Source organism: Sturnira hondurensis, unplaced genomic scaffold, assembly GCF_014824575.4.
Source record: "Sturnira hondurensis isolate 20B ecotype Veracruz unplaced genomic scaffold, ASM1482457v3 Scaffold0009733, whole genome shotgun sequence".
Lineage (NCBI taxonomy): Eukaryota > Metazoa > Chordata > Mammalia > Chiroptera > Phyllostomidae > Sturnira > Sturnira hondurensis.
The window spans coordinates 7,656,650-7,683,410 of NW_028082364.1; the positions used below are offsets into that span (position 1 = coordinate 7,656,650).

General features: G+C 62.3%; 2 protein-coding genes across 9 annotated transcripts in view; both read right to left on the minus strand.

Moving 5' to 3' along the window:
• Positions 1–190: 190 nt before the first annotated feature.
• Positions 191–11,485, minus strand: GET4 (guided entry of tail-anchored proteins factor 4). Its single transcript, XM_037057979.1, has 9 exons — positions 11,229–11,485; positions 6,166–6,244; positions 5,883–5,964; positions 5,452–5,601; positions 4,248–4,386; positions 3,211–3,351; positions 3,035–3,110; positions 2,876–2,948; positions 191–461 (listed from the first exon to the last, which is right to left on the minus strand). The coding sequence occupies exons 1-9, from the start codon at positions 11,381–11,383 to the stop codon at positions 376–378; spliced, it is 981 nt and encodes a 326-aa protein (XP_036913874.1). The 5' UTR covers positions 11,384–11,485; the 3' UTR covers positions 191–375.
• Positions 11,486–12,191: 706 nt separating this feature from the next.
• The window catches only part of SUN1 (Sad1 and UNC84 domain containing 1), a 44,092-nt gene continuing 29,522 nt past the window's right edge, over positions 12,192–26,761 (minus strand). For 4 of the 8 annotated variants that reach the window (XM_037057976.1, XM_037057974.1, XM_037057970.1 and 1 more), the window contains 14 exons: positions 25,785–25,883; positions 25,243–25,336; positions 24,769–24,827; positions 24,474–24,619; positions 23,819–24,058; positions 22,484–22,570; positions 21,927–21,970; positions 20,557–20,692; positions 19,614–19,868; positions 19,044–19,128; positions 16,691–16,806; positions 14,630–14,797; positions 14,192–14,284; positions 12,192–13,851 (listed from right to left, as the gene is read on the minus strand). In XM_037057976.1, the coding sequence (XP_036913871.1) occupies positions 13,741–13,851; positions 14,192–14,284; positions 14,630–14,797; positions 16,691–16,806; positions 19,044–19,128; positions 19,614–19,868; positions 20,557–20,692; positions 21,927–21,970; positions 22,484–22,570; positions 23,819–24,058; positions 24,474–24,619; positions 24,769–24,827; positions 25,243–25,336; positions 25,785–25,883 (1,733 nt within the window). In that variant the 3' untranslated portion in view covers positions 12,192–13,740. The remainder of the gene's footprint in view (positions 13,852–14,191; positions 14,285–14,629; positions 14,798–16,690; positions 16,807–19,043; positions 19,129–19,613; positions 19,869–20,556; positions 20,693–21,926; positions 21,971–22,483; positions 22,571–23,818; positions 24,059–24,473; positions 24,620–24,768; positions 24,828–25,242; positions 25,337–25,784; positions 25,884–26,761) is intronic. The other 4 variants (XM_037057975.1, XM_037057973.1, XR_005068188.1 and 1 more) reach the window with 3 other exon arrangements.

Below are 26,761 nucleotides of genomic sequence, written 5' to 3' on the forward strand. Positions count from 1 at the left end.
GTCAGCGCCGCTGGGGGACACACGGCTCCACGAAGCGCGAGCCCCACAGCCTCCGAACGTACGTCCAGTGCCCGGCGGCAGCTATGGCCCCCGGGGACACGGCGGGGAGTGGTCCCAGGCCACCAGGGGACGTGCACGTGGGGTTGGCTGACCGCAGCCCCCGGGCACCCGAAGCAAACCAGAAACAAAGGACTGGGAGAGGCTGCCACGCAGGCCTGTGCTTTATTGCGGGGCAACCCAGGCCGAGGCCGCCCCGCCCTCGGCCAGGGCCCGCCCACAGGCGCCGCCGCGCAGCTGCCACGGCCTCAGAGGGGGGGCGAGCTCCTGCGCAGGCCCGAGCTGCCAGCCGAGGGCCTCGTGCGCGCGCAGGCGGCGTCAGTCCAGTTCGATGGGGCTGCTGTCGTCCTGGCCGTCCTCGCCCTCCTGCTCCGAGGGGCCCATGAGGCTGCTCAGGAGGTTGCCTGGAAGCAGATGCACGGTCAGGGCCTGCGGCCCCTCCCTGGGGCCACAGACCCACAGCAGCCTCCCCCCCCACGAGACGCATCGGGGCAGAAACTCGCGGGTGTGCGCTGCACCACGTGCCCTCGGGGGCACAGCCCAGCCCCCAGGAGGCAGGCCGGACACGCCCAGTCTCAGGGGCTTCCCAGAAAAGGGCCACCTGCTGCCGGCCCAGGGAGTCGTCACTGTCACCTGAAGAGCAGTTGTCAGACCAACACAAATGCAGAGTCTGGAACGTCCCCGTGAACCAATCACCAGGGAACGAGGATGTGGGGAGAGCGAGCCCCCAGGTCTGGCAGGAGGCCCCTCCCCGACCTGCACACCAGTGGGGAGGCTAGGGCAGGTGAGGACACTGAGGTGTGCAGTTGGGACCGAGCCCCAAAGACACAGCCACCGTGAGCAGAGCACCCTCCTCATGCTGGTAGCCCAGCCCTGAGGGCGCAGTGGGCACCTGGACCCAAGCAGGTGAGGTGCGGTGAGATGTGGAGGAAGAGGCCCCCCCAACACGCCCCCACACCTGCCGAGACACGTCTCTGAGAGACCTGAGGAGGGGTTGAGGGGCGGAGCCAGTCAGCAAACCCGCCCAGCCAAGGCCCAGGATGGACACTCCAGTAGGAGCCAGCAGCCCCGTCACACCTGCCCGGGAATGCGTCCAGGCTCACTTGCAGGACCAGCGCGGCCCGGACACCGAAGCCCGACCAGCAGCCCCCAGGAGAAGACCACAGACCAGCGTCCCCGGTGAACAGCGACGCAAAGCCCTCCCTCCAACATGAGCGAACGAAACTTGCTGCCTGTTTAGGCTCGTGCCCCACGGCCAATGGGGTTTGCCCTGGGACTCGAGGGCAGGCCAGCATGGTGGCCACCAGGGTCACACGCCCCACGCACAGAGCGAAGGCAGAAAACCCCACCGTGATCTTCAGTGATGTGCATTTGACAAAACTCAGTGCTCATACGTGAAAACACTCAATGAGAGGAACAGGTGGGAACCACCACCACACGCCGCGCAGGCACGACGGCCGCAGTGGAGGGCGCGTGCAGGGGCGACGCCGAGGCTCCTCGCTAAGCGCAGGTGCAGACCAGGGCGCCGGCCTGGAGTCCCAGCCGGGGTAGGCGGGCCAGGGAAGGAAGAAAACGCATCCAAACTGGAAGGGAGAAGGTAAAACTACCTGTTTGCAGGGGACATGACCTTACATGCAGAAAATCCTAACAGTTTTACTTCTAAACTGTTACAACTAACGCAGGAATTCAGCAAAGTTGCAGGATACAAAATCGACGTGCAGAAATTCCCTGTGCTTTGTACAGCAGCACGGATAACCTGGACCAGGAATCACAAGGACAGTCCCACCTACGACAGCCTCAAAAGCAGAATTGTCAGGGAAACCACACGGATGCTGCAGGGAGCAGCGGAGGACGAGATGCAGGGACACCAGGCCCATGTCCTGGGGCTGAACAGAAGACTCCGGATGGTGGACACGTCAGCGTCACCTCCAGCCACCCTCCCTCTCAACCCCCCCACCCCCCGGGACACTTTCCGCAGACACAGGGAAACTCGCCCTGAAATCCCTACGGAATTTCAAGGGGGCCAAGCACCCAGAACAGCCTGGAAGAGAAAGAATGAAGCCGGAGGCTGCCATCTCCCAAGGTCAGGCAGAGTCCCGGCCTCAGGAGATGGACACTCGGTACCCACGCTGGACAGGCAGCCCAGGAACAAACCACGAGCTCATGCAGCACAGGGCTGGGGCCCAGAGGCTGGCGACGGGCAGGCCGCCTGCAGGAAACCAGCTGAGCACACAAGGCACCCCCAGGGGGAGAAGGAAGTTGGACCCTGAGGCGGCGCGCACACGAGAATGGACTGAAAATGCACCCGAGGCCAGAACGGAGGAGCTTAGATGGGAAAGGCTGAGACGGAAGCAGGGGGCGCCCCCTGACTCAGACCCACGGCAGCCTGCAGGCGGCAGCACCCCAGGCAAGGGGCCTGCTCCCCAAGCACCCTGGAAGAGCAAAGTCCTGAGGGCCTGGGTGGCCCGCATGGGAGGGGGCGCTGGGGCCCAGGAAGGAGGGTTGGTGTCCGGGAGGGGCTGTGCGGGGAGGAGCGGGTGTGGGGAGGAGGTGAAGAAGTCCTGGGGAGCACGGGGTGCTGGCCGTACAGCTGTGTGTGTGCTCAGTACCCCTGAGCTGCACGCTCAGAAGTGGTGAAAACGACCTGTTCTGCGTTCCGTGCATCTCACCACAATAAAAAAGCCAAAAGGGAAACCCGGCCTCTGCTCTGGTGCTGTGGACAGGGAGCCCAGGGCAGCCCAGGCAACCGCTCTGGAATGGGGAGAAGGCCTCGGGGAGGGTGAAGGTGCGGCCGGCAGGGCCCCTGGCCAGGCCTTACCTAGCAAGCCTCCGTAGGAAGACGTCTGCTTGGGCGGCACCCCGAAGAAGAGCTGTCCTATCCTGTCGAGGTACTGAGGGAGGCGGAGGCACGCCGTGAGGGGGTGCAGAGACCCCGCCGCCCCCGGAGGCCCCCGGTGGCCCAGCCCTGCGCCCTCACCTCATTGTACATGGGGTCCCGCCGCAGGGACGGCTGGTACTGCTCACACAGCACCGTGAACACCGTCAGTTTGCCCCTGGAACAGACAGCAGGGTTCGCTCTGTGGCTGCCTGGACGCAGGGGCCGCACAGGGGGGCCGCACCCACACACTCCCGCACGCTCCCGCACACGCTCACCCGTCCACGGCCAGCAGCAGGAACCAGATGAAGTTGAGCAGCGGCTGCACGAAGGGAGGGCCGTCCTCGATGGAGGGGTGCTTCTGGGTGTACGTCGCAAACACCACTGACGCGCTGCTCTTGTTCTTCAGACACAGGAACCTGTGGCAAGGGCACGGTCCTCCTGAGTGTGGCCGGAAGGCCCTCGCCTCCAGCAGTGCTGTGGCCCCGACCGGGGAGCCGGGCGGGCAGGGTCTCCACAAGGCACAGCTGGAGAGTGCGAAGACAGGTGGGCAACCTGTCCCAGGCAGACAGAGGTGGGAAGAGCCACCTGCACACACCTGTCAGCACAGGCTGGGCCCTGGCCCGCATGTGCACAGCTCGGGGACCGGGTATCTGAGGCCCCGGAGAGGAGGTCTCCACTGTGGGGCAGGCACAGGCGTGGGCGCCCATGATGAGACCCCTCTTGTTATGGCCCAGAGAGGGACCTGGGTGAAGGGGGCTGGTGACCCTTTTCGAAGAGCCAGGTTCGGCCCTGAGAGAGCGCCTCTGCCGAATGCCGTGTACCGGGCTGGCGGGCTGGGGCCCATAAAACACAGCGTCACAGCCACACTCGGAAGCCCTGTGGTGCGGTAGGCACCCCTCACGCCATGGCACGCCCTGCCCCCACACCTGGCCTCCAGACCTGAGCGAGTCTGTGCAGGAAGGCAGTGCAGCCCACGAGCAGCACTCTTGCTGGAAGGGGTGGGGCCCCAGCACCAGTGGCCTCGTGACTGGGGCAGGGACCCCTGCACAGCTCCCCCCTCTGCTGTGCATGCATCGACACTCAAAAAACAACAACAACAAAAGCTGTCGCAAAGACAGCCAAGAAAGGGCCATGGGCGCCAGTGCCCACAGGGGCAATGTGCCGCTGCCTGCAGGGCCTCTGGGAGGGATGAACACAGCCTTCGAGACAGCGTGAGGGGACAGGGGAGGGGACAGGGGACAGGAGGGTGCTTGTGGGAGCCAAGAGCCTCGAGGTCTCCGGCGGAGGACAGGCGTGAGCCGCCCCTACTCACTGCAGGACGGCCTGGGCCACGAACATGTCCACCTCGCTGCGGAAGCCGCGGGCGGTGGAGTACTCCACCAGCATGTTGGCGCAGCCCTCGCCGTCGGCGGAGTGCAGGAAGTGGTACCGAGACTCACAGTAGTTCTGCTCTGCGGGGGGAGAAAGGCCCTGTCGAGTCCAAGGCTCCCAGAAGCCTTCAGGGACAGCCTCCTAGCCCTGACTGGCACGGCCCCGTGGGATGGATGTCGTCTGGCAAAGCGAAAGGTTGCTAGTGCATTCCCTGGTCAGGGCACAGCCCTGGCTGTGGGTTTGGCCCCTGGATAGGGGTGTGCAAGAGGGGGCCGACTGGCGCTTCTGTCCCCGTCCCCCTCCCCTTCTGAGAAATAAACGCAATACTTAAAAAAATGGAAGACGTGCCCTCTCTCACACTCCCAGCTCATCTGCCGTCGGGCCGTACCCCTCCCTACCCCCGCCCCCACACAGAGGTTTGGGCTGCCCCTCGCCGCCCCCAAGCAAACTGCTGTGAGGGCAGTGTGCCCACGGCACGGACCCGACGGGGCGGCTTCCCGCATCCAGTGTGCACTGGCTGCACTGTAAGCCACAGTCCGTCAGGAGCCCCAGACCTATGCCGAGCCTATTCCATGCCGGCCTGATGGAGTGAGACCATGTGTCTCCTGGGGGCGCCAGGGGCACCCCCCAAGAGCTTGCCTGCCCCTCTGAAGCCTGGGAGGCTGCACCCTGGCCCTGCCCACAGGTGCTGGGACCCCAAGCTGCCCGCTGCTGGCCACTCTGCTCAGTGGCCTTGTGCTTGTGAAGCTGTGCCCGGCACACAGGTGAACACACAAATGGGCCTAAGCCACAGGTTAGAGCTTGGCACCTACACAGGAATCCCAGGGCACTGAGTGAGAAGCAGGACAAGCACAGGAAAGCAGGCAGCTCCGCTGGGAGCTGGCCTGGGGGCAACATCCCTGAGAGAAGACCAGTGCTGGGCAGCAGGGGGGCCTGAGAGCGGCATAGAGGGCAGGACTTAGCCCAGGTCTAGGCCCCGTCACACGGTCACGGCCCCACCCCAGGCTGGGTGGCATCCCCGGCTGGACAACACGACCGAGAGGAGGCAGAGGCCCAGGCGCCCTCGTCCGCTGTGGCTGAGAAGCCCCACAGTTGGCAGAGGAGTGAGGGGAGCCGCGGGAGCCCGGCGCCCAGAGCAGACCCACCTCGCCACAGGGTGAGGGCCAGCAGCTGGTGCAGCCGGGGGTGGCCCAGCCTCCCGGACCCTCCGCCGGACCACTTCAGGGCTCTGGACACGAAGGCCACTCGCTCCGGGGAGTTGGGGTCCATCAGACTGAACAGTCTCGCCAGGCTTTCTAGAAACAACACACGGACCCTCATGGGAGCAGGAGGCAGGGCCCCGGCCCTCCGCAAAGTGAGGCTGAGGGGCCGACAGGGCAACCTCGCCCAGGGGGAGAGCTCACAGACCCTGGAGGCGTGTGGGTGGGGCCCCGTGCTGCCCAGGCTGCGCCCGACCACGCCCAGAGAAGCCAGGCTGTGGCGGGGGTCTCCCGGCAGCCCCGGGCAGGTCTTGGTGGCCGGTAGTTTGGTGCCCCGGTGCGTGTGGGAAAGAGGATCGCCCGACGAGAAAGCTCACCCAGCAGCTCCTCAGCTACCTCCACCTCGGCCTTCTCCAGTGACTCCAAGACCAGCATGGACAAGTCTGCAGCGCTGTTTTGCTGCAAGACAGAAAAACAGACGAGACCCCCTTGGTCAGAACGAGGGGCCCGCGTCCAGAAGACACTGTGAGGCCACCCAGACTCCCAGCCCCATACACAGGGCCCCACAGATGGTGCCAGGCCTGCGTCCCGGCCCCAGACCATCCCTGCTCCCACCCTGTGCCCCAAGCAGGGGACACGCCGGCGACGCCCACTGCTCACCTGGCCGTGGCTGAAGAAGAGCAGGGCTCCCGAGCACATGAGCTCCCGGGCCTCCGCGTGCTTGTTCTGCGACATGTACCTGTGACAGAGAGCCAGGGGCGGGGTGCCAGTCACGCCCAGCCACCCAGAGGGCGATGCCTGGGAGTCACGGGGACGCTCACACACTGGCAGTGACATGGGCACCTCCTGCCAGGACGACGAGAACCAGGTGTGGTCTCCCGTGGTCAGCCGACACCACTCCTGCCACACCCCCACATAAGCGTACGCGCACGCACACACACACACGTGACCTAGTCCCGGCTCTGCCCCAGGAGCCCGATGAGCACCCACACAGGGCTCCATCTGCAGGGACCCTCAGGCCTGCAGCCGCTCTCCGCTCGCTGAGGACACGCACTGAGCTCCTCTGTCTCAGGCAGCTAGAGCGGATGTCTGAGACACCAGACGGGGGAAAGACAGGCCTGAGAGGCAGGCACACAGAGCTGCTGGGACAGTGGAGCCAGTTTTCCAGGACGAGGGGCAGAGGACAGACGGCGGCACAGGGCGCACAGGCCGCAGCGCCGGAGAGGGACCCACAGAAGCCGGAGAAAGAGGTGAGGGTGAGAGGCAGCAGGCCGGTGAGTGCGGGCGGAGCACTGGGTCAGGAGGGCCCTGGCGACTGAGCAGGGCCCAGAGTGGCCGGGTCACTGTCCCCATACTGGGGTGCGGGGTGCCAGCCACAACCAGCTGCTGGTGGAGGGCATCACTCACGGGCACTTTCTGACTTGCTGTCAAAAGCAGCGCTGTGTGGTGAGAGGGATGCTGTATGTCTCCCCTAAAACCGACAGCTTGCCACCTGCTGTGTCCCAACAAAGGCTCCCTGCCCCCCCAAGCAACAGGATGCCCGAGAGACCCCCCACTGTAGCACACGGGCACATGGATGGCAGGGATGGCCCCCACAGGGACCAGCAGCAGAGCTAGCACCTGAAAGCCAGCTCCGTTCCCAGAGAGCCTGGTGGCAGTGGCCAGAGGGCACAGGAGCCGGCAGCAGCTCGAGAGCCCACTCCTGCCACACCTGCCACACCCCTACCACAGTGGTGACTCTGAGGAGACATGAATGCTGTGGGGACACCGCTACCCTGGTCCCCGGGATGGGGGCAGTCTAGGGGACAAAAAAACTTGAGTGTAGCACCACCTACTGGAAAGAAGAATGACCGCTAACCACCAGCCGGAACTATTCACAAGGAATGCGTGGGTACTTGAGCCAGGAACCACACTTCGCCCTGGAAACCAACCCCAGGAGGGTGGACAGCAGGGCCATCCGGAAAGAACATGACCCATGCCCAGACACTAAACTCAATGCCACGGGAGGCAGAGACCTGAGGACACAGAACTCCCAAAAGCCACCAGGAGGCCACCCAACAGGCTGCAGGCTCTCTGGTGGCAGCTGCGTGCACTCGGGAGTAAAACGAAGGGGCATGTCACCAAAGGGACACAAAGAGAACCAAACCGAGCTGCAGAGCTCCATGTGGGGGGCAGAGGATGCAGGGGGTGCAGGGGGCAGGGGACATGTTGGGGGACAGCAAGCCCCAAAGAGGAGCAGCTTGAAGCCAGGCCCACAGGAGAGACGGGAGAGTGGGAGGGCACTGCCCGTGGGTCCCAGTCCGGGGTGAGCAAGGGGGGGCAGACAGCAGGGGGCAGGTTGGGAGGAAGGGCCGAGGACTCCCCAGACGCAGGGTGGGTGCTGGCCTCTCAGGTGCTGGCAGGACGCCATCACCGCTACACAGAAGACCTTCCCCAGGACACAGGCTACTCGCACTGTTGAAAATGTTAAGTGACAGCCCTGGCTGGTGTAGCTCAGTGGATTGAGCTCGGGCCTGCGAACCACACGATCGCAGTTTGATTCCCAGTCAGGGCACATGCCTGGGTTGCAGGCCAGTTCCCAGCAAGGGACTCACGAGAGGCAACCATACATTGATATTTCTCTCCTTCTCTTCCTCTAAAAATCAGTAAATAAAATTCTTTTAAAAAGGATTTTTTTAAAAAAGAAAACATTAAGAGATAAAAAAGCACTCCTAAGGCCTCCGGGAAGGAGATGGCGACCCGCAGAGACCCCATCAGACTCCCCAGCCAGAACCCCGCAGCAGCCAGAGCGACATTGGAGAGAACACCACACAGAGAAGCCCCCGGCCAAGGTCCCATCCAGCCGTCGGGACCTCGGGGCTGGGGCACAGACGGACGAAGGGAAACCCTGCAACTTGAATCCAGAACAGGGCGGAAAAGCACTTCGCTGCAGCATCAAAGCCACAGAGAAAAGGATGATTAAGGTAACTGCCGCTGCCTCCATGCCCAGAGGTGACCAGTGACGCTCTCAGAGAGAAGCTCCCAGGGACAAACAGGAACAGTGAGGAGGGGCCAGCGGCCCTCGGACCGGAGTGAAGACAGTAGCCAGAGACCCAGACTGGCTTCCTCTGGTGTGTGTGTGTGGGGGGGCGGTGCACTCCACAGGCCTCACTCGCCCACAGTGGGGACACCCTGAGGCCAACGGGAAACGTGGGGAGAGAAAACAGAGGGAAACGTTGGAGGAAACTGCTGGCCTGCAACCGCCGCCAGCCGCACGCGGAGAGAGAACCAGTGGCCGGCGCACAGCCGGAACACAAAGGCTGCATGGCCGCGGCTGCCACCCCTCCTAGGCCAGCGCCACCGGATCCACTGCCTGCCAGAGCCCCCGGAGAGCCAGTGGGTCACGACTTGAGGCCTAACTGTGCTGGCCTGTGGGGGACCCCTCTGCCCGGAGGGGGAACCCGGAGTCCAGGACCATGGTCTCCAGAAGAACGTGGGTGCAGCCACCACCTCAGACGAAACAAGTTTCGGGACAAGAAAGGCAACAGCACACAAAGATGGGCATTTCACAGGAAGAAAGGGACAGTCCATCAAAGCAAAGTAACAGTGACCTGGCTGGTGTGGCTCAGTGGATTGAGCAGCAGCCTGGGAACCAAGGGTCACTGGTTCAATTCCCAGTCAGGGCAGGTGCCTGGGTTGTGGGCCAGGTCCCCAGTAGGGGGTGTGCAAGAGGTGACCACACGCTGATGTTTCTCTCCCTTTCTCCCTCCCGTCCCCTCTTTCTAAAAAATAAATAAATAAATCTTAAAAAAAACCACAAAGCAACATTTATGCGAGAAAGGTCCAAGGAGACAAGGAGCCCGTGGGCTTGGTGGGGCCAAGCCAAACACTGATGTCTGCGCTCAGCCTGGGCACCGGTGGCCACAGCCAGTCCTTTGGACACACCCCAGGAGACGCTACCCAGCTGGCCAAGTGGCCCAACTCCTCCTCAAACTGCGTCAGGACTGACGTGAGTGCATCAGAGCGTCCCGATGTGAGTATCTGGCCCAGGGGTGATGGGGCATATCAGGATCCACTCGCACAATGGCCCATCACTCGCACAACCAAAGCACTGACACACATGCGCGCGTGCATCTGGAAACAATCTCGCTAAGCAAACGCAGCACGGCCGTGGGACAGATGCCGCTTGTGTGAAACTGCAGACAAGACACATCCGCCGACCGCACCAGTTCTGTGGGCACCGGGCGCAGGCTGTGGCCGAGACCTTAGATCTGGCGAGCACTTCTGTATCCTGTCGGCGCCCGTTTCTGGGGTGTGCGTATGTGAGGGCTCCCGACTGCACACTGTGGCACCCTCATACCGCAGAGCCTGCACAGTGCGCCCTGGGAGGGACAGGGACCCTCCCGCCTGTTTCAGGGGGCGCCTATGGATGCCGCTACAGCCACCGCTGACACGTTCCCAACAAGGCCCTCGGCAGACCGCTACTTCTCAACTCCTAAATGAGCAGAGGGGTCCCATCAGTGGCCCACGACGAAGCCGGGGCTCGGAGGGTTACCAAGGTGTCGGGGTCCCGGGCTGCAGAGCAGGGGTGGGAGGCCGGGCTGGTGGGTCAGCTGCCTATTCATGCCTTCCCCTGGGCCCAGGGACTCGCCGCTGTGGGGCTCATCCCGTTCCTCTGCAGCGTCTCCGAGGGACAGACTGGAAACGAGGCAGGCAGCATTTGTTTTGAGAAGATCCAGTTTGGCGGATTAATCACTGGGGCGGATAGTGACGTGAGTCCCGGGACCAGCCAGCACCAGGCGACCTTGAGGTTACAGTAGCTCCCACGGCAGTGACGAAGGCGGGGCAAGGGCGGCAGTGGCAATGGCCTTGTCTTGGCTGGCGGTCGGTCCCTTGAAGAACTATCCACTCAGCCCTCCAGCTACGCAGCCCGAGCTCAGTCGGGGGCAACGCTTTCAACCCCAATAGAAACTGGTCAACTAAGGCCTGAGCAAACACCACCTCCAAGAGCCAGGAACACTGATTTAACTGCCCCGGGGCAGTAGCTTCACAACCTGGCTCCTGGTGCTAAGGGCTGACCCCATGGTCTGTCCCCATGGCTCTGCACGGACAGAATGAATCCTGCAAGTCGCCTTCGGGACTGGTCCAGATCTGATGAGCGGCCGCAAACCGCAAAGGGTCGCACGAGGTGGTGTCTGCTCACAAGCACACGAATAGTATGCCTGGACAGGAGTTGTGGCGGGACGTGGGAACCCCGAGACACCGTGCCCAAGGGAGCCCGGGTGGTGGCCGTGCAGCGACGGAGCTGGTCACTCAGGCCCCGGGGCCGCTCCTCTATAGGGACCCGGACCCCACGGACGCCCGGGCGCTGCGGCACGGCTCCGCGACCCAGCCCCACGCACGTGGCCCACGGCCAGCGCAGGTGTCTCCGCCGTGCCGGACGGTAAACACAGCTGCTCCGGTCGCGACGCCGAAGGGGCGAGGGAGGACACCGGAACGTAAAAAAATGGGACCGGATGCCGAAAGGAGAAAAAACCGTGAGACTCCGCGCGCGGGCTTCAGACGCCTCGGCGCCCGAGGAACCTGCCCGGGGGTGCGCAGGACGGGCGGGCGGGCGGGCGGGGGCGAGGCCGGAGAGCTCCGCCAGCCGCCGCGTGGCAGCCCGTTCTCACCCGCTCCGCGCCCCGCAGCGGAGCCCGCCTGCGGGCGGGGCGGACGGGGTCCCCCCAGGCGGCAGCGGCTACCTGAAGAACAGGGTCCGGTACATCTGGTGCGCCTCGTAGTAGTCGCCCTTCTCGACGCTAGCGCGCAGCTTGCCCTCCACGCGCTGGACGCCGCCGCGGTTGCGGGCCCCGTTGCGGGCGCCCTCCTGGTCGGCCATCGCCGCCGCCGCCGCCATGGGCCGGCGCTCCGCGAAGGGCTGACGCTGTCGCAGGCGCGGTGGACAGCGCCTCTCGGCTCCCGTCCCGGCGGCCGCCCGACGTTCTCTACGGTGGCCCGCGAGGAGCCGCGCTTGGTCACGTGACCGCGACCCCGGGCGGCCACGTGACCGCGGCGGCGCAGTGACGTGGTTGGCCACGCCGTGGGATCTGGAGTCGGGTCCCGCGGGCCTCTGCCATTGGGCTGTCGTGGGCGGGTGGAGAGGGTGTAACAGGAAGTGCTTCAGTCGTTCCCGCGGCGCGTGGCCGAATCTCCAGGGTGCGTTGGGTGGCCGCCGGGCTGTAACAGCACCAGATCCCGCATCTGCCGGCCCCGGAGAGTGGGCTGCGCAGACGGCGGCCGGCCTAGGTCGAGCGGCTCGCGTGTGCGTCATCCCGGGGAGCTCTGCGCGCTGGGACCCGGGAGCCCCACACAGTACCGACCTCCTGGGTACAGCGAGGACAGAGCGGAGGGACGGCGCGTCCCCGTACACCCATGGGCACACCTGCTGCCGGGAGGAAGCCAGCTGTGTTTCGGGGGACCTCGTGCGGTCCTGCTGAACGGGGCTCGGCCTCGGTCGCTGGGCGCCTGGCGCACAGTAGGCCGTCTGTCGGCACTGAAGGGGAACGCAGAGGGTGAGGGACCTGGCAGCAAGCGCTGCTGGGAGCGCAGGGCAGGTGCCGACAAGCCGGGACACGGCGCAGGCATGGAGCCGACCCTCCCGCACAAACAACGCACGCCGACTAGAAATAGGCTGTTTTATTTTTCATTGGAAGTATCCCATGCACTTTTAAAAATTAAAACTCTTTATTTAAACATTTCAATAGCATCTTAGTTTGGTGGCAGCAACAAGAGCACTACCAGAGACAGATATTTGGAAAAGCATTTACAAAAATACACTGCACAAAGTCCTATCTTGCATCTTTAAAAATAAATTAATATTCAAAATATTTGCACCCCAACTCCCAAATTAGTTTTATATAGGAAATTCTGATTTATATACTTATCCTGTAATACATGAAATATCTGTATACATTTTGTTCAACTCAGGTGAATAGGCATGGGTTCGAATTCTGAGTGACAAAAAGAGCCATGTAGCCTATGTGTATTTCAGGACTGTTGTGCAATATACATAAAACTCCAGAAAACCAGTCAGCACCATCATTTCATCTTTTTCTGAAAATGCATGTACGTTACACCATGAAACTACTTAAGCCAGTAAAACGTCTGTAACACCTCAAGTGCCTTGTGGGTATCTCACTTATAAAGCCTGCTCAGTTAAATTTCTCAATATTAAATATTAATTATAACCAAAACGAGTGTCACAGGAATCGAGGCCTTTTCTTCAGGCCAACAGTCTGAAGAAAAGGCGAATCCCAGCCGGAGCCCGTGGAGGATGCCACTGGGCAACGCCACCCGACAGAGCAGTGGGAGGTCTTTGCCACACTGGACCTTCTCCCTTGACACCATCTGAATAAAAACAGTCCTCTGATTTGGAGAATGTTAGTGTTTTTCAGCAACATTCAAAAGATAACCCGGAAAGACCCCTAAGACTAGATTTCTTGGTTCCTATTCATACAGTGAAGTAAACCCCCCCCAGGGACCCCAACAGGACCCAACAGGGGAGAGCAGAGGGCTACACTTCTGTGTCTGCTCAGACTGCAGCTCCCCCGGTCTCAGCAAAGGGAGATGCCCTCAATTACTGAGGGTCAGCGCAGGGGTTCTGCCTGGGAAGCTCTCACTCAGAGCCAACTAAGCAGAAAAGCACGTTTCTGTCACTTCCCCAACTGGTGACGTAAAGGGACTCCGCGCTGAGTGAGGGATAAACCCCACCCCAAAGCAGAGGAGTTGAGAACTGAAATTTGTTGACACTGATTTCCCTGAAAGAAATGTGTGCTGGACTGGAAAGCTGAAGTCCATCTGCTCCCAAAGTCCTTTCAAAGGGCCAGTGAACGGCTAAGTGTAGAAGCTTCAAGAACACGTCAAACCTTTTAACCTCATTTGCTTCGTTCCTGATGCCAGGAAAATACGAGTATTAACAGCTTTGTGTTTAAAAACAAACCCCCAAAGTGTGTGTGTCTGTGAACCATACGTTCAAAGGAGTATCTCAGACCGCCTGTTACCAACAGGTCTCTGTGCCCAAGCACTCGACACAGTGTCCCGCAGGCAGGACCGCAAGCAGCATCACGGCGTCAGCCACCCCCGTTCCTGCGCCTGCCGCTGGCAGTTGGCACCGTCCCCCTGCCATCCCCACACCCTCGTCGTGAGGGGCCCTGTGTCTGTCTTGGGCTGTCCCAGTATATACAAAATGTACAGCGGCGGCCAGCAGCGTCTCTGCTACACAGGCTCTCCGTGGACTCGGAACCGGTAGAGGCATGTGTACTCTGGGTGGCCCCAGTTAGAAGAGACCCGGAGCTCCACGACTTGGAAAGCTCTCTCCGGTCTTCTCTGAAACCGAAGGGGAGAGAGAGAGACGCACGTTTACTCGGTACAGACACCCCCGAGGCCAGTCGCTTTCCTGACAGGGGTGTCCGAGAGGAAGGGGCCAGGCTGGAAGTGCCCTGTGCCGAGTCAGCAGCAGGACGCAAAGCTCGGCGAGACCCACAGCTCGTCAGAGGCCTGGCCATGCAGGGACACGGGGCGTCCCAAAGAGGCTCCTTCGGGAACAGGGCTAGGAGTTCAGCCCCCCTCCCCAGAAGCCCCCAACACCCTTCTGACAGTTCTGTTAGAGTCAACGGCCCTGCTGACATGAGGAGACGGGGACCCTCTGGATGGCGCCAGAGCTCACCGGGACAGGGAACGTCTGGAGTGACTCTCCATCTTGGTCGAACACGAACTGTCCCAGCAGCTGTCCTTCTTCTTGATACTCGTTTTCTAGCCCCTGAAACCGAAACCAGACCTTCTGTGACCCAGGAGGTGACGCTGACTGAGCGGCTGCTCCTCAGCACAAGCTGGGAGCCAGGCCCGCCACAGCGGCGACGAGGGCCCCTCAGGAAGGCGTCTGGACAGGCGGAGGGGGCATCAACCTCTCCGGGCCCCGCCCCGGGGAAGCGCCCTCCCAGGGAATGAGGGGAAGGGGTCCCTCACACCTGAGCCGCCTGCTCGGAGCAGGTTCAGGCCGAGCGATGAGGACGGGCACGCACGTCGAGGACGGGCGTGTCTCCCTCTTTGCAGGTGCAGCCCTAGGAAACTCCCCGCCTGGGGAGGGAGAGCAGGGCACACTCACGTGGACGGAGAAGTCCCTGGGGGCGCTGCTGATGTTGCCCGTGGGCGACAGCGTCTTGGGGATGTGCTCCAGTGCAAAGCTGGTCGGGCGGATCTCCATGGACAGTCGCACCACCAGGTAGCCTTGGGACCCTCTGAACGCCCAGCAGTTGCCTGGGTACATGTCAGGCTGCGGAGGAGGCAAAGCCCTGAGACTCAGGAGCTGAGTAAGTTCTTAGCCACTTAGGACACAGAAGCAGGAAGGGAAAAGGCTGACAATACTGAAATAAAAGAGTTTTGGCGTGGCCAAAAAACCCCTCATAAGCAAAATCGAAGGACAGACTGAGGAGATGGGTTTGAACTTCAACTCGGAAGAGCGACAGTCTCCATGGTGGGAGCGAGTTTTATATGGTTGCCATAACCAGGACCCCGGAGAAAAGCGGGTGAGACGCGCAACAGGCATGTACCAAAGAAACGTGGTGGGCACACGTGGCCCCCAGCCACATGAGGAGGCTGCCTCACCTGGGAATGGAGAAACCGTGTATGTGGCAGCTGTCCCCAGGCCGGCACTGTGGGAGGTGCGCTCTCACATGTGTGGGTCCGCGTGCCCCGGTACAGTGCCACATGCCTGCCCCCTTGACCCGCATCCCCCCGCCTAGGTGCTGGCGGCAGCACGCGGCCCGCAGAGCCAGGAGCCCAGTGCCGTCTGCTGAGCAACAGCCTTCTGCGAGGCTGGCAGGAGTGACAGGACAGGACGGACGATTCATCCTTCCTGTCCCTCGGCCCCGAAGCTCTGCCCACACTCGGAGAAGGGACCTGGGCCTTCGATGCTTCCCGTTGCCACCCCAAGGGTGGCGCTGCGTCAACGCCGCAGAAGCAGCAGGAGGCACGTGGACTCCTGGCAGTCCCTCGGTATGCTGCTCCTCTCCTGGGTGGTCTGGGCCGAGCCCAGTCAGGGGAGCAGCTCATCCCCGACACAGCGGCCCCTCCTGGGCAGCCCCACTGNTCCTTCCTGTCCCTCGGCCCCGAAGCTCTGCCCACACTCGGAGAAGGGACCTGGGCCTTCGATGCTTCCCGTTGCCACCCCAAGGGCGGCGCTGCGTCAACGCCGCAGAAGCAGCAGGAGGCACGTGGACTCCTGGCAGTCCCTCGGTATGCTGCTCCTCTCCTGGGTGGTCTGGGCCGAGCCCAGTCAGGGGAGCAGCTCATCCCTGACACAGCGGCCCCTCCTGGGCATCCCCACTGGCTGCTCGCCCACAGCCAGCAGCCCCTCATGCTCCTCCTCCTTGGTCAGTGGCTGGGCTCTGTCTTGCCCACACACACCTCACTTGCAGAGGACAGCTGCCTTCTGACCACCGGGTAGCCACACTGCAGACCCAGGCCGACAACAGGCCGTGAGGGGCCCACGTGTGAGTGCGGGGCGAGAGCAGCCTGTGGGCCACAGCGACTGACCGTGCTGGGGACTGAGGGAAGCCAGCAGTCACTTGTCAGACACCAGCTGGGCACAAGGACAAGGCAGGAGCTCTGACGGGCCCAGGAGCCCAACTCTGAAGTTCTCAGACACTAACCTAATACTCAGCTTATTCGCAAACCTTCTTAGGACTTGTGGTTTTTAAGTGAAAGGTGGCAATCGTGTGGTGTTTCACATAAAAACCCTGAATTTTATTTCAAAAACAGCACTACCACGAGGCAGCAGCTGAATGTGACGGTCTGTGCTCTCCACCCTGCAGCCCTTCAAGGCTGCGCGACCAGCACGACCCAGAGGCCCTGAGGGCACAGGCATGGGCACGAGCGTAGGGGGCCCGTCCTGTCCGCTCCAATGCCCGAGCAGGCACAGCCTCGCTGCACCATGGGCCCACAGTGGGACGGCGACGCCAGCTCCCCCCACGGTGTTTCGGGTGGACCTCAGGGTGAGGGGCGGGGCGGGTGCTGCTGGCACCGCCGTGTCTCAGTGTGGCGCTCATCCCACCTGTCACTGAGCTGTGCCCAGTAACTGGTACACTCTCCCATCCGTACCGTGTGCCTTAACAAGCAGCGGAACCACCGGCTGCGGAGCGGGCTGGCCCGCGACGCAGCCACTCACCTGGATGACGACGCGGGGTGACTGGGAGAAGTACCACAGTGGGATGCCAAACAGGCTGATCAGCGCCGTCTTGGTCTCGTACGTTTCTGAACAGCGAGTGCTCAGGATGCTTCCGCCTGAAAATGGGTCCAGCTTCAGTGTTTGACTTGGGGCCTCGGGGAATCTGTACCCTTACCCACCCCAGGGACTTACTAGAAATGCGTTAAAAACTCTGAGGCTTGTGACTTCTACAGAGAAGCTTCTACTTTAGGAGCAGCCCCAGTGTTAGTTTTGCTTTTTCCAAACCCCACATCAGGAGCGCACGACTGCTTTGGGATGCAACTTTGTGTGTGCTGACGCGGAGAGACCCTCTACGCTGGCACCACGCCTGCCTACACCTGTGGGACGGCAGCCCACACACCCTTCGGCCCGCTCTGGCCGAGAGCACCAAGCCCACGGGGCCCTGCTGCTGCCAGGCAGGCGGGGTCAGGGCTGACGAACAGGCGAAAGGGGCAGGACGTGCCTGCGCATGGCCCCAGCTTCCATTGGGGAAATGGGCAAGTCTGGGGCTGGAGGGCGGTGACTGTGGCACACACGGTGGCACTACTCCCACTGTGGCTGCACCGGTCACAATGCTGAAGCCGTGTCAGCGAACCCGGTCTCCATGCCAACAGAAGGGAGGCATCGAAGAAGCCATCTGTCCCTTAACAGGAAACAGGGCAAGGGCTGGTGCCACCGCAGGCCAAGACAAACACACAAATGAAAACTTGTGAAAAGTCATTCCCCACGAGGCACAAGTCCCCATCAGCACCCACCCAGCACCTGCGGCCACCTCCTCCCGGGCGGGGTGGGGCGGGCCTCAGCCTCAGCACCAGCACCCTGCACCTGCATTTCTGAGCCACTGAACTATCTTTCAGAACACCCTAGTGTTGTTCTTAGAAAGCCTCCTCCAACACACGGACACTTTCTCAGCGCAGAGTCGAAAACGCTCTGTTCGGCAGTTAATGCTGACTGTCCACACCCATCAGATGACCAGGTCTCTGATCCATGACACAAACGCACATGGACTGACGCCGCCTCTAGGGAACGATGACAGGGTAAAGAGCCGGAGTCACTGTCGGTCCCCAAGGAACAGCTGAGGTGTCACTTGACATCGCCAAGCTACTGAGAACTTCCTCAGAAATCGCTGACCTTGAAAACTTGAGACCAAAACCTCCTACACGGTGAGCAGAGTGCCCCTCCATCCGATGCTGGGGGGCTGGGGCGTTTTCTCCAGGGACAGCGGCGCTTACGCCCCTGAGATCCCGTGAGGAGGGGTGTGGCGGAGACCAGCCTGCGCCCGTGGGGACCAGGTTCCCAACCAGGGACCGCCACTCCCCACGCCTCCCCAACTGTGGGCGGGCAACGAGCCAGAGAGATGTGGCTTCCCAGTCCCCACTCCCTGCAGGCCCAGCCCCGAGCGCGATGACCCATGGCAAGGGCCTCCTTTTCTACAAGAAATGTCAGTCTGCCAGCCTCCACCCATAACCCCTGAATTGTAAAAATCCAGAAAACCGAGCTTTTCTGGGACAAGGAGGAAGAGCCCTTGCTGAGCCGCCTGCCGTGAGATCCTTCAGGGTCCTGCTCCACGTCCCGTGGGCACTTGCAATCTCCTCGCAGAAGTGGCTTCTCACGACGGACCCAGGGTCACGGGTGTGGGGCAACGGGGCTCAGGTGTGGGCTGCACACCTCATGGAGCTCGGCCCCAGCTGGTCGGATGCATGCGGCCCTCGAGTGACCACAGCTTCCTGCTCTCTCCCCTCGAGGAGCCGAACTAGCAGCCCCACTGTCTGCCCAGTGGGCCGGCCTCGTCCCTGTGACAGCTGTCCTGGCCTGTCCCCACTGGAGGGCGTGGCCCCAGAGGGAGGCAGGCATCTGAAGGGCCCTTGCCATGTACCTGGGTGGCACCGTGCTCACCCCACAAGCACTGAGCCTGGGGGACATGGGAAGAAGTTGCCCAGTGCCACTCCCGCTGCTGACCCCTGGGGCAGGCAGGCACATTTCAGCGACCCCACCAGAAGTGGGGATCACCAAAAGTGGGGAGCAAGCCATCGACTTCCTGCCGGTACCACCTTCAGTGTGTACAGCACGTGACAGCTGTTGGGTGCAGGAGCCGAGGGAGCCTGTGGTAGGGCCCTGCCACACAGCCGGAGACTGAAGGCCACTGAGACGCCCCCAACCAGGATTTTGCTGGGGGGCACATAGCCACACCCGGCACAGCCCCAGCCTTTGCAGGCAGGCGCAGACCACACCCCAACACTGACAGGAGCCACTGACTGGGAAGGTGCTCTCCAGTCTCTGCGTTCTGTTCCGTGGTCAGAGCCCCCCGACTTACCGCCGGACTCCAGAGCGAAGTCCACCAGGCCGGTCTTGTCCTGGGAATACAGCCTCAGCGCGTTGCTCACGATGACGCGCGCTTGCTGGGGAGGCACGCGACGGGAGGACGCCGAACCCAGGGGGGGAGAGATGAGGCTGCGTGTCAGCGCCAGGGGTGGGGGCCAGACGTCTCAGTGAGGGCACACTGTCCGTCAGCTTTGTCTGGGACTGGCAGGCGTAAGGGACACTTTGGAAAACCCACACTTCAGTCTGCACCATGGCGAGGCCACCAGATGGCTGCGAGGGCACAGGCCTGTCTGCAGGCTCACGCTGCCTCCCTAGTCCCTGGGCCACAAGAGCCTAGAGGTGCACAGAGGGATTGTGCCCTGGTGCTGCGTGACTGGGAGGCTTTGGGACAAGAAGATTAATAAAAAGCTTCAAGTGCTCCCAAGGAGCAGCTATGACATTGGCACCACTGCACCTCTGCCCCCTGCCTGTGCTAAGCACCATCAATGTCACCGCCAACCCCCGCCGTTGGGGACTGTGGTCGTCACCGCACCCCGCTTCCGCCTCCCCGTCGTCCACCTACCGCTTCCGTGATCCCCACGGCCCCCTGCTCATGCATGACGGACAAGACGGCGTCCGAGGCCGGCGCCCGCCCAGTCACGGACACGTGGTGGGTGACGTTCCGCAGGATGCGCAACTCCAGCTCCCGCAGCACTGCCTGCAGGTCGTCCCAGCCGACAAACCGAGAGGACAGCTTCTGCAGCAGCTGGTCCAGGGCGCCGCCCTGCTGGTCGTCCGAGAACAGTAGTCTGACGGTCTCTCTGACCTGCGCGTCGACCTGGGGAAGTCGAGAGCGAACAGAACATAAACCACTTGGCCCCACGGCAGTGTCACCAGCTCCTCCAAATCCGTCCTACAAACGTCACGCGCCTTCCTCTCCACAGAGCATGGAAGGGGCCCTTCCAGCGCGCTGGAGGAGCCCAGGCCCACAGAACTGTAGAGGGAGGTGCGGCCTGACCAGCGGCCCCACCCCCCCAAATGTCAGGGGAGGAGCCTCTCGTCTTCCAGGCAGTGAAACCTGTTAGCTCTAACCTGTACCAGAAATGCCCGCCTGCGTTCTCTCTGCGCACGCGCACCCGACGCAGCCACGCGGGTTCCAGGACAGGCCGTGGACCAGATGCACGGGTTTCACGACCACGCCCGAGCATGGAGACGCTCCCACCAGCTTAGCCTCCCTGCACAACAGGGCCGTGCTTGTCCCCAACCCAGTGCCCAACTCTCAACGTCAGCTTCTACAGGAGGACGTGGCGGCCTACCATGCGCCACACCAGCGTGGGAAGGTCACGGTGTTAATGTGGTGGGTGACGGGACAGGAAAATTTGGGAGAGTGGAAGTTTTATTTTCAATCTTGAAAGTCTTCGAATACAGTGAGGTTGTTTAAAGGAAATGAATAAAACTGAGAGGCCCACTCAGCCGGCCTCTGACTCCCCACGACCACAGGGAAGGCGGCAGCGGGGGAAGCTCACCTTCTCCTGCATGCCGTGGGCCTCCTCGCAGCTGGCCTTCAGCGGCTGCCAGGCCGCCAGCTCCGCCTGCAGGCGGCCCAGCTCGAGCTCCAGCTGCGCCACTGCAGACTGCAGGTGCTGCTGCTGCTCGGCAGTACTGGGAGTCGATGGGGAGGGGAGAGGGGACAGGCTCAGTCCGCCTGGTGGGGGAGCGGCACCGGGGCTGCCACTGGCCCTGCATGTGCACAGGCCCCATGCCGCTCCACACCTGAGCCCCGAGGTTTCCCGAGCCCCGAGCACGCACTGCCCCACGTGTCCTAACAGGGCCCCATGCTCTCCTCACAGCGACAACACAGCTGCAGGGGCGAGGCACGCTCACTGGTCGTTCCAGGGCCGAACGGGGCCTGTTCATGGCCCACGGAGCAGGGAGCGCAATGACAATGCCCAGCCCCAGACCCACTGACAGCTCCTTATACACAGCAGCGACTGCATGGCACAAGCCACCGCACAGCTGTGTGGACAGTCCTGCTTGTGCACCACAGGTGCCATCGTGCAGACGCCCGTAGCCCCCCAGAGAACACACCCTCGGGGAAATCTCGGGAGGGGTACAGATCAGCCTGGCCAACGTGTCTCTAGGGACGCGGGGGGCGGTACTTCTGTGGTCCTTCCAGAGGACACAAGGCTGCCTGGCAGCAGGCCCACAGGACACGCAGCAGCCAAGAGGGGACAGGGTGAGGGGCTTGGGGGAGCACTAATGCTCCTCATCTGGCCCCCAGGCAAGCCCCAGGAATCACTGAGCCACAAGGGGTCAAAGTGCCACACTCAGGCAGACTGGGGGGACATGTGGTAAACTTCAAGTGCGAAGAGACAGGCAGCTCCCACGCGGAAAGGGAATGCCTCGGTGCAGAGCGGCTGAGGGAAGGGATGGCGTGCTGGAGGAAAGCGCTGGGCCCAGTGAGGAGCTGTGTCCCAACCCCAGGAAGCTGTCCAGGGGCCAGGCCCTTGAGAAGGCACAGGCATGGCTCAGGAGTGGCCCAGAGCCCCTGTTCCCAAGGTGACATGACCCTGCAGCCTTGGTACCAGGTGCCCGTCTCAGAGGCTGGCCCCCGTGGCCAGGGCTGAGTTCCAATGCCCTTGGCGCTCCCAGCGCGCCACACGGACCCTCCCATCCCGCCAACGGAGATGTATTCCCAGCTCATGTGCACCCCAAAGTCAGCCCTCGGGGCACCCCGGGTGACAGCAGGGGGGCTGCTGCCCTCGGCATGCTGCTCTGGGAGAAGCGTGCGGCGGTGAGCCCCTAGGACCCTCTGCCCTCGGGCGCGTATCCCCCCCCAGGCCAGTCCCTGAGGTGCAGCAGCGAGGCCAGGACTGGCTTGAGTGGGCTCTCCTACCTTGCTGTCCTCAGCTTGGTCTGTCCCAGCTCCTTCTGGACGGCCTGGGAAGCATGAGAAACAGCGGTCTCACACCACTAGGACCACTCTCAACAAAACCACACACTCAACTGTACGTGAAACCACAGGCATTTGGCTGGGGTTTGCCCCTATAACCCAAAGTCCAACCGTTAGCTGGCAGGTCAGTGCTGCTTTGCTTTCAAAGCACACTTGGAAAAGACGGCCAGCAGACCCAGCCAGGGGCACTGACCACACAGAAGCAGTGGGCATCTGAACGTGAGCAGCTCCTGTGCCTCAGTGGACTGAGTGCTGGCCTGTGAACCAGGTCCCCAGTAGGGGGTGTGTGAGAAGCAACCGCACAGTGATGTTTCTCTCCCTCTCTCCCTCCCTTCCCCTCTCTCTAAAAATAAATGGATACAATCTTTTTAAAAAAAAGCCATGAGACGGAACCCCGGGGGCAGGGGAACTCCTCTGGTTCTGTCAAGACAGTGGCACAGGCACTGGACAGCCGCTCTGTGCCGGAGAGCACTTGTCAGGGCTGCTGTGCAGAGGAGTACCTCTGATCTTTCCGTCAGTTTTCCAAGGATGTCTTCCAGGTTTGAGATGCGTGACTCGTGTTCGTGGTAAAAGGCTGCGGGGTCAGTCTGAAAAGGAACAGGAGTGAACAGACGGTTGAGACAGGGAAGCTACAGAGACACAAACCTGGTGTGTCAGGGCTGCCCAGACACACTGTGTGCAGAGAGCACCAGGCACCATGGGGTGGAGTGTCCCAGAGGGGTCGGCTACCGGTGACGGGGCCCTTAGAGGGACCTAAGACTGTGCTGAGAGGCTGAAACCTTCTACAGCAAAGAAGAGTGTGGCCCGGAAGCCCCGCAACCCCTGGAACGTGCTCTGCGGAGACGGCAGACTGGCCACCACACCCAACAAGCACCCGCGGTGTCTGGTGACCCCAGGGCAGGGGTCTGGATGCACCTCGCACCCTCACTCCTCAGCCATCCGTGCCCGCAGGCCGTGCTGGCCTTCATCAGGGACAAACCCAGTCCACCGTCTCCCCAGGACACTGGTGACACCCTTCAGAACAGCCGCCCTTGGCCATCAAAGGGACTTGGGCCATGTGGCCGCCTGTCACCAGACTGGGAGGGGCGGGGTCGGCACTGAGCACTCAGCACCAGCTGGAGAACCTCAGAGTGCTGGGCGGCCCCCACGCAGCCCTCAGCAACCCTAGCAGGCTAGTAGGTGCACACCCCGGAGTCGGGGAGTCCCTGCCGGTCACACCATCAAAGGGCACCTGCCCCTCTCAGCCTCCGCCTCCCCACCACAGGCAGGCCCACTTGGAGAGGAGACGCCTTCCTCCACCCAACGCTCCCTGAGCGGTGGGGAAGGCTGTGAGATAAACCTTCCAGGCACGGAGTGGGCTGGTGGGCATGCACCTGGAGCTCAGGCCAGGGGGGCGGGGTGAGCAGGGTGAGGGCTGTGGCTGGGGACATGGGGAGCAGACTATGGTGGCGACAGCGGGTGAGGACAGGGCTAGACACTGAGACACCAGGGGCACTGCACATTCTGAAGATTTTAATCCAAAATATCCTAATTAAATTCTCGTGGAACTGAACAGAGGGAACACTGGTTTGAGGAGTGGGGGCTGACAGTCCTTTCCTTGACGGCACCAAATGAACCAGGTGTCTGTGCAGAGGCCTGGGCCCCGCACGGACAGAATAGCCCCTGCTGCGTGCCCCCATCTGAGCGCATCCCTGCACTCGGACCCCGCTCAGGCGGGGCCCAGCCCACAGCAGCTCCTACCGTCCCTGCCGTGAGGGCACAGCCTCATCCCACTGCCGTGCCCGCTAGTCCCAACTCTCCAAGGAAAGGAGCCACGTGGGGACCCCTGGCCTCACCTGAGAGCCCAGCAGCCTGCCGGCACCGAGGTCCTTCAGGTGCTGCCTCACCATACTCCTCACCAGGGACGACACCCCGGCACCCCCGTCGTCCAGCTGGTCCACTCGCACTTGTAGCTGCTGTAGTGAAGCTGTCAGCTCGCTCAGTTTCCCGTCCCGGCTCTGACACTGTCCTGACAGAGAGGCCACCTGCCTCTCCACCTCTCTCATCCAGTGCCAGGGAGAAGCCTCAGCCACACCCTGAGACAGAGGGAAGAAGTCCTCACAGCAGTGCACACCAGGCGTCAAGCCCGCACCCAGCACCTTCAGCACCGGGCAGCCGAGTGTCTCAGCCACATACCGCCCGATGCCCACGGTGCCCAGGAGGAACACACTGGCCGGGCCGCACTACTAGAGATTCCCCTACATGCAGCTAGGGGCGGTTTTCCTTCTCTTCTTTACACCCGATGTATTTTCCAAAGCGATGAATGCCGCTTCTCTTCAAGGTAAAGTGGACTGAACAATGAGATTACTTAAAAAGGTACCATTTGAACTAGTTCACAGCATTTAAGGAGCTGGACATTTGAGACTGTTCCCTAACACAGGGCACCCCACCGAGCAGCCCTGTTCCCAGAAGCACAAGGACGGACCCCCGGGAGAGCCGGCCAGCAATTACCTCGGGAGATGGGAGCGGGGGAGCAGCCCCCGTCGAGAACACACCCTGGAGCTCGTCGCCCCTCGGTGCTCTGAGCGTGCGTGTCCAGTTGAAGGCGGGCAGGAGGGACAGGAAGCCGCTCTGGCCCCAGGAGGAAAGGCCCGCACCTTGGAGGAGAGACAGGAGGCCACGCTGAGTAGGCAAGCCTCGCACACGGCCCCCCACAGAGGCCTCTCACTGATGCACGCGCGTGCACACACACACACACGTATGGCCATGCACGTCACCAACTGGCACTAGGTCAGAGTTGACTTACCAAGTAAAAGTAAGAGCGGAAGGAGCAAGATTAGAAACTTGCAAGTGTTGCGAAGGCACCTGGGAGTAGAAACACAGACACGGACCATGGAGGCAGCGCCTAGCACTTCCCTCCCCTTCCCGGCAATCCAGCCCAGAGTGGCCCCCCCCATGATGAAAAGGGAAGTGCACGCTCCTGGGCAGGCTCCCACAGGCCCCTCTGGGAGGGGCCCTGCCTGCACAGTGGCGTTGCCTGGGCCCACGTCGACCAGCAAACCTGGGGCTACACTGGAGGCTATGGGACAGCACCGAGGCCCCATGGACGCTGGCCCCCAGGGAGCCCCAGGGTCCAGGTCCCTCCTCACCACGTGGCCTCCCACGCACCCCCTGCCCCTGCGGGCCGCCACTTCTTCCCTCAGGGATGGCGGCAGCCTGGGACTGGTTGAGAAACTCAAGTTAAGAGCACGCCCAGCCGATGGGACGCTGGCTTCCTCACCTGGTGAGAAGAAACACGTTCAGCCAGGACATCAGAGTGACCAACTGGTACCACCCGCGACCCAGCCACCAAAGCATCCCAGTGGCCGCCTTCCCTGGAAGAGAACATAGGTGGTCTTGGGATGTGTCCTTGAGACAACCAGGCTCCCAAACAAGGCTCAGCCGGAAGCACCAGGTGGTTTACAGACAGGCCTCTGGAGAGGAGATGAAACGGCAGGTGGGGCACGCTCAGAGGTGCCGGCCCGCACAGCAAGAATGCCCGCACGCTTCCACACGGGAGCACGGATGAGCCGCAAAGCACCCAGCACGCACGTCAGGACACGGGCAGGACTTGGCAGAGGACACCCAGCGCATGCACCTCGGTCCCAGCCCTGTTAGAAGCCTCCTGCTGGAGTACAGAGTTCATGCACCCACAGTGCAAGACACAAGGACTGTCGCACAGGGAGCAGAGTGCGGGGCCCCAACGTGGCGTTTCCCCCCATGAGGTGGATCATTCCTGCCACAGCCTCGCAGGGACAGCGCACACAGAGCCCCAGTGACCACCTGGGGCCACCGCGGCCGACCATAGGCCCGACAGCACGGCCTGCGCGGCAGCCCGCCCGGCAGCTCCGGTCCTCTGCAGTGTCCGCCTTGCGACGTGCCCTGGACAGAGGAGACGCGGGAGGGGCACACTCGAACTCGGGCTCCAGGACACCAGCCCTCTGCAGCTACCACCCCAGAACCCCGGCGCACAGGGCTTCCCCAGATTCTGTCCTATCAGTAAGTCGACTCCCTCCTCAAGGAAGCCAAAAAGCAAACCAAGTCCAAGGAAGATGCTGAAATTAACTCACGAAAACCACACTGTCTAAATAGCCTCCACCCCTCCTGCCTGCAGCGCCCCCACAGCGCCCAGTGTGGTGGCCCGAGCTGCCGCAGGCTGCAGCTGGTGCTGGCAGGCTTTACGTGGAGACAGAAGTAGACACTGCGAAGCAAATACAGGCCCAGACCCCGGTGCTGATCAATATGCTCCCGGTGAAGTGAGGCCCACTCAGGGCCCAGAAAGCAACCACCCTGCAGCCCATGTGTCCCAGGGAACAAGCATTTTGGAGCCATGCACGGTGCTGCTGGGTAGGAGGCAACTGGGGGAGCCTCTGCCAGGCAGCCCAGGCCATGCAAGGCAGAGCACCACCCCGGGGTCCCTCCCGTTTGCTGTCTGAGGGTGGCGAGCTTGTCTCAGTGTCTGTGTGCCAACTCCTGAAACTCTGCAGTGACTGCTGGTGGCGACACGCAGAGACACAGGGTGCAGAGGGCGGACTCACTGCTTTAGTCTGTGTGTTAATGAACAGTCAGGGGGCAGTTATCTGTGAAGCTCAGCTTTACAAACAAGGCTGCCGGGAAAGGTGCCCCCTTCCCAAGCAGGTGCAGGTGTGCACGTGGTGGGGCACCCAGGTGTGCATGCGTCGCCTGGGGCGGAGGCTCGGGGTGCTGAGCACACCGCGCTCCCACGGCGGCGGCACAGGCGGGAAGAGCCTCTTCTGCAC